This window comes from Dendropsophus ebraccatus, chromosome 6 (genome assembly GCF_027789765.1).
Source record: "Dendropsophus ebraccatus isolate aDenEbr1 chromosome 6, aDenEbr1.pat, whole genome shotgun sequence".
NCBI lineage: Eukaryota > Metazoa > Chordata > Amphibia > Anura > Hylidae > Dendropsophus > Dendropsophus ebraccatus.
Window position 1 is genome coordinate 15,226,050 of NC_091459.1, and position 6,000 is coordinate 15,232,049.

Here is a 6,000-nt window from a genome sequence, read left to right on the forward strand (position 1 = left end):
ATGATGGGAGTCTTTTACTATGGTTTTACTTTTATACATAGTGAACTATGCGCAAAGAAAAAAAGAAACCAAGGTGGGATAGAGCACCGGATTTAGGAGACCGAATAATCCCCGGCTCTAAGCTTATAATTCCGCCAAACAATGCACTGTTAGTCACCGTATGCATCACACACATTTGACTTTTAAATATGTTATGCCATCGGTGTTCTCCAACTTTGCTTCACTTCCTATGTAGATTGCAGTATTTTATGCAGAACGCCTACCTAGAAGATGAGATCTTTTTTTTTTTTTTTTTTTTGTGCTAGAAACCTGTATAGTTTCTTCTAGGGTTTTTTTTTTTTAATGGCAGGGCACATGGGGGGGAAAACAACAAACTGCACTAACTCATCTCTCCCCGTGCCCTGATCCACCATCTGACTGGCCCCAGGACCCCTTTGGGTGATGGGATCTCCTGGTCACGACCCAGCTGATTGACAGCCCGCTCAGCGAGTCAGTGACTGGAGTGGCGTCCCACCCCAGTCCATCAGCCAGGACAGGCATTTCCCCCCGAGTTGTGATGATGTGGGGGTATGTATGGGTTCCGGTGGGGGTCCCGAGGCCGGTCAGGCAGCACATCATGGGCACAGGGAGAGGTAAGAAATCAATCATGGTCATTTTCTCCCCTGCCCTTAAAACAATTTGTTATGGCCGGACTTCTCCTTTAAGAGTTGCTGCAGCATGTAGCGATTCCAAATGTATGATGTTTGCTCTTTATTTGCCTTGAAGCTGAATAGAATTGATTGTTTCTTTGGAAAGTAAAGTCCTCGCGCTCATTCCCGACTTATCTTCTGCTGATAAGTTTCTGAATAGTTACATTTATGAACAGTATCAGGAGACCTTTTCACCTATTGGTCAGATGACTTTAAGGTTGGGTGTTGTCATTTTACTTGACTATTTTATTGTTTTTTTTTATTTTCTTCAGATGAACGATGGACAATTCACTGTAATCCAGCTAGTGGGCATACTACGTGGTATCGCATCGGGCATGAAGTATTTGTCCGAAATGAACTATGTCCATCGGGATCTTGCTGCTCGGAACATCTTGGTGAACAGCAACCTTGTCTGTAAGGTCTCTGACTTTGGTCTGTCAAGATTCCTGGAGAACAGCCGATCTGACCCCACTTATACTAGCTCTTTGGTAAGTCGATGGCTTTGATAACGTTAACTTAAGCAGTATTGGTTCAGCTGCCCCACCTACCCACCCAGTGCCTGTAATGAAAGAGCTTAGATTAGTAGTGCAAGACCCTGTAAACTTAATTATCTCGGCCATTGCTAAAAGAGAAAAAAATATATGGGTTAATGGAGATCCTAGTTTTTTTTTCTACGGAAATTTACATAGTGATGAGTTGTGTTTTGTTCTTATTTCTCTTGGGCATCAAGGTATATGAAATAGATGACAAGTTTTATGTTTGCTTTACCTTCTGTAGGGAGGAAAAATCCCCATTCGGTGGACCGCTCCAGAAGCTATCTCTTATCGAAAGTTCACATCCGCGAGCGACGTTTGGAGTTACGGCATTGTCATGTGGGAAGTGATGTCATATGGGGAGCGACCCTACTGGGACATGTCAAATCAAGATGTAAGTATAGTGGTGGAAAAGTGGAGGAAACGTTTGAAGAGTTGGGTTTGTCCATGAATTAATGGTACATTCCCTCTTCGTAGGTAATAAATGCCGTGGAACAGGATTATCGTCTACCACCTCCCATGGATTGTCCGTCCGCTCTGCATCAACTCATGCTCGACTGCTGGCTCCGCGACCGCAACTTGAGGCCTAAATTTTCACAGATAGTTAGTTCCTTGGACAAATTAATACGCAATGCTGCCAGTCTAAAAGTGACCAGTCCCGCACAAGCAGGGTTAGTGTCTGTGCCACATTACTAGTCCAGCTGTGCTCTTAGTACCCCCCTCTTAACCCCCCCCCCCCCCCCAATCCCCATGCATCTGCATTCTAAAACCTCTAAGTTGCTCCCCCCCCCCCCCCTTCCCTTTCCATATCAGGAGTTCTTAGCACCATTCTTAAGCTTATATTCTGGACATTTCATATCTTACCGTATAAAGGATTTCTTTGTGGTCTCTCCGCTCAAAAATGCATGTTATTGTTGGCGGACAGTGTTGCAGGGCCGGGGCTTAACGGTGGTGGTGCCCCATATCTCCGCCTACATCTGCGCTGTATGCCCTGTCCTCTCTTTGACTGCATCAATGTCTAGGCCCCACCCTTTCTGTTACATCCAGATCAGAGGGGGCCTCTAGGTCGGCCCATTCCAGTGGCTGCATAGGGGGTGAGGCCTAGACGCAGATTACATCATAGAGGAGTGGGACCTATGGTGCCGATGTGGGCGGAGATATGGGGCACCACTGCCATTAAGCCCCGCCCCTATGACACTCTTCTTTTAGGGCAGAGACCACCAAGGAATCCTTTCATATGGTAAGATATGAATCCAGAATATAAGCTTAAGAATGGTGCTGAGAAATCCTTGTTTGGAAGGGGGGGACAATATCACTTTAATATTCCATGTATGTTGTCCTCTTTGTCATGTTCTTACCCCACTCTCTCTTTCTTCATCAGTGTGTCCCAGCAGCTTCTAGATCGTACAGTCCCAGATTATACGACGTTCCCCACTGTGGGTGACTGGTTGGAGGCAATCAAGATGGGCCAGTATCAGGAGAACTTCATGGGTGCTGGATTTACCTCTTTTCATTTGGTGGCTCAGATGACGGCTGAGTAAGTGATACTAAGTTATACAAGTGCTCTATGGCTGGTAGTTGTTTTTCTTTTTTCTTTTTTTTTGCAATTCTAATTTTCCCAAATTTTCTACTTTTAGGGATTTACTCCGTATCGGGGTGACATTAGCTGGCCATCAAAAGAAGCTTCTCAACAGTGTCCAAGACATGAGACTGCAGATGAGCCAAACTCTTCCTGTCCAGGTGTGACCCGACGACACCACCACGAGACAAAGCTCTTCATATTGAAGAAATTATACAGACTTGTTAGGGCTCTACGGGAGCACAAGAGAGAGACCACGGATGGTGGGGTTTCGAGTGGAGTCACAGTTCCTTTTGCACAATTAAGAACTCTCAGCCCTCTCCTTGCAGATTTATTTACACGCCATTGTGATAGGCTGCTGTATGCCGGACAGATTGTGTTGTAGTTCAGGCTCGCAACATGAATCAATTTGTATGAGTGATGACCTATGGATGCTTGGATGTAGTATATTGTATATGTATGATTGTGAGCAGTCTATATGTGTAAGGAAGAGGGACTTTTTGAGAGTATAAGAAAGGCAATATATTCTCGTGTCTTCCACAAACCTCTTGGACTATAAAAAAGGTGCGGGGTTGCAGAGCTAGCTATTTGTTTTATTGGGTATGTATCGATGACGGATAATCCCTCAGTCTCCCGCTCTTTAGTTGATGCCTGCATGAAGTATACGGTGCCTGTGCACATGTACAGAAGCGAGGGTGTACGGAGACCTTTCCGTCTGGGTTACTGTCGGCCATTGAATTATTAATCTGTTTTTGTTTATTAACCTGATACACTCCCTGGTACCATGTTTTGTCTTCAATTGAACGAACGCCTCCCTGTGCCTCGAAAAGGAAGTAGTACCGTACAGTTCACTCCCTTCTGTTTTATGCCATGTTATCCTGCTTAGTAACACCCCCCCTATTTTCTCTGGCATTTCCCATCGCCTTCACAACCCCCTCCATTGTTCCCGAATTTTTTTTACATTTTTTTTTTTCCCCCCGTTTTTTTCCAGCTGCCGCTTTTACTGTTCTTTGACCTAGGGTATTCCTTTTATTTCCACTCCCTTCCTGCAGCCATATTATGCTCTTTATTTTGTGAGTATACTCACATTTTCAGTGATATGGGGATGTGTTCAGAACGGAAAATGTCATCATAACTTTACATTTTATAATTTTTTTTTTAAGAAATACCTTTTTCAATTAAATTATTTAAGAAAAATGTGTGTGTGGTTCTGTTCTATGGACTGTGAGAAATGGGTTTGTCTTGGAAAAGTCCTATGCTCAAGATGGTTTGGTATGTAGGGTAATGTCCTCCTAGTCCTACAACAAGGAAAGCCTTTGAGCTGGGTGCTTTTCTTGTGACTTATATGTAATGTTCAGATTTTAGAAACTCTCGATCTCGAGAAGTATTTTCACCTCTTCCTGCCCAAGTCAGAATAATGAAGAATTGACAGTTAAAGGGGTAGCTCAGAAAAAATTCATTAAATCAGCTGGTACCAGAGATTTGTAATTTACTTCTATTAAAAAAAAATCTCCAGTCTGACACAGTGCTCTCTGCTGCCACCTCTGTCCATGTCTGGAACTGTCCAGAGCAGGAGAGGTTTCTATAGGGATTTGCTACTGCTCTGAACTGTTCCTGACATGGACAGAGGTGGCAGCAGAGAGTACTGTGTCAGACTGGAGAGAATACACCACTTCCTGCAGGACATACAGCGGCTGATAAGTACTGGTATAAAAGGGGGATATATATATATATATATATATAATATGCGATGCCCTGGCCCCTGGGGGCCACTTCCGCAGTGCTGGTGTTATGAGCGGGCAATGACCGGGACAGCCGCAGGGGTTATACTTGTCACGGTATAGGCCTGAGGGCGGCACAGCTGTAGGGCCGGTCTGTGGAATCTGCGGGTGATGATGGGCATGCGATTCTTCGCTGCACTTAGTCAGGGCACCAGTTAGTGGACACCAATGCCAGGGTTCAGTAACAGCGGTTTTATTATAGATGAGGTAACTAGTAGCAACAGTTCTGTCCGGATGCAACCGGGTATATAGCAGGCTTTGACAAATAAGGCAGGAGTGGTGCTGCATAGGCTGTGAGAATACGTGCCGGATGATGGGAGTAGGAGTATGAGAGAAATAGCGTTGCTGGGTGGATTAGCTTGAGAATAATACTTGCTGTGAATCCTTGCAGCGATGAGGAGAAATAACGGAATGACACCCAGATGAGAGAGAAGACTCCGGTCATTTGAGCAGGCAGATACAGCCGAAGACTTGAATACAGCAGCAGAATCAGTCACTCTTCTTATGGTGAAGTGGGAGCTGCAGAGAAGAAGCCCAACTCCTCTGAGGCAGGAGAGGGACGACACACATCCTCCTTGCTTGGAAGCAGGGGGAAGACTAACTTGTCAGCAGGAAGTGGGAGGTCACATGGTTGCTCCTGGCCAGAGCTAGTCGGCCATTGGAGGAACCATGGTTACAGGTCACGTGATCAACAGCCTTGCATACCACTGTACACTGTAATACACAGGAACACATGAGAATACACATGAAAATGCACAATACCAGAGAATACTAGGGGAAAACCAGCAGCAGTTGCAGTGCAAACACTTACCAGAACAGGCATTGACACAGCAATAGAAATGGCCATAATAGGAGTAGTAGTCTGCATGTTCTGGGACACTGCATACCTCCCTAGCAAATTTGAGCCGACCTCGGCGAATCTAGAAGGCAGCAAACATGAATAGACTGGACAATCAAACAACAGGAATGAATGATGAGAGTGAGTGTGATGAGGTGTGTGTTTCCCACGCCCAAGGGACAGGTGAGAAGAGAGAGAGAGGATGAGAAACCCTAGTGGCAGGACTTCACCTAGGGGTGCCTAACGTACTCTGGCGACCAGGTAGCTAGTGCGTGAACCATCTGACATGTAAGCCAGGACAACTTAACTGCTGGCGGGTGACCCTCAATATTCCAGCCAGTTAGACAGTAGGTTTTCTGTTAAATGTGTTACCCTACTGGAAAAGAGAACTGTGAAGACCTGTGTACTACCTTGGCGTGTCTGAGTAGTGTCTTGGATACCTGGAAGAGAAAAGAACAAAATAATAAAAGCAAACATACATGGGGAGCTCCCTTTCATACCACTCAATCACACACACAAGCACTCCACAGGCCAAACACACGAAAAGATATCCAAGGTGCGATATGTATGGACAAGTGTG

General features: G+C 45.2%; 1 protein-coding gene across 2 annotated transcripts in view; it reads left to right on the forward strand.

The window, feature by feature from the left end:
- Nucleotides 1–3,772, forward strand: part of EPHB3 (EPH receptor B3) — a 45,296-nt gene extending 41,524 nt beyond the window's left edge. For both annotated transcript variants that reach the window (XM_069974535.1, XM_069974536.1), the window contains exons 12-16: nt 962–1,177; nt 1,467–1,616; nt 1,700–1,893; nt 2,604–2,759; nt 2,860–3,772. In XM_069974535.1, the coding sequence (XP_069830636.1) occupies nt 962–1,177; nt 1,467–1,616; nt 1,700–1,893; nt 2,604–2,759; nt 2,860–2,968 (825 nt within the window). In that variant the 3' untranslated portion in view covers nt 2,969–3,772. The remainder of the gene's footprint in view (nt 1–961; nt 1,178–1,466; nt 1,617–1,699; nt 1,894–2,603; nt 2,760–2,859) is intronic.
- Nucleotides 3,773–6,000: the final 2,228 nt, after the last annotated feature.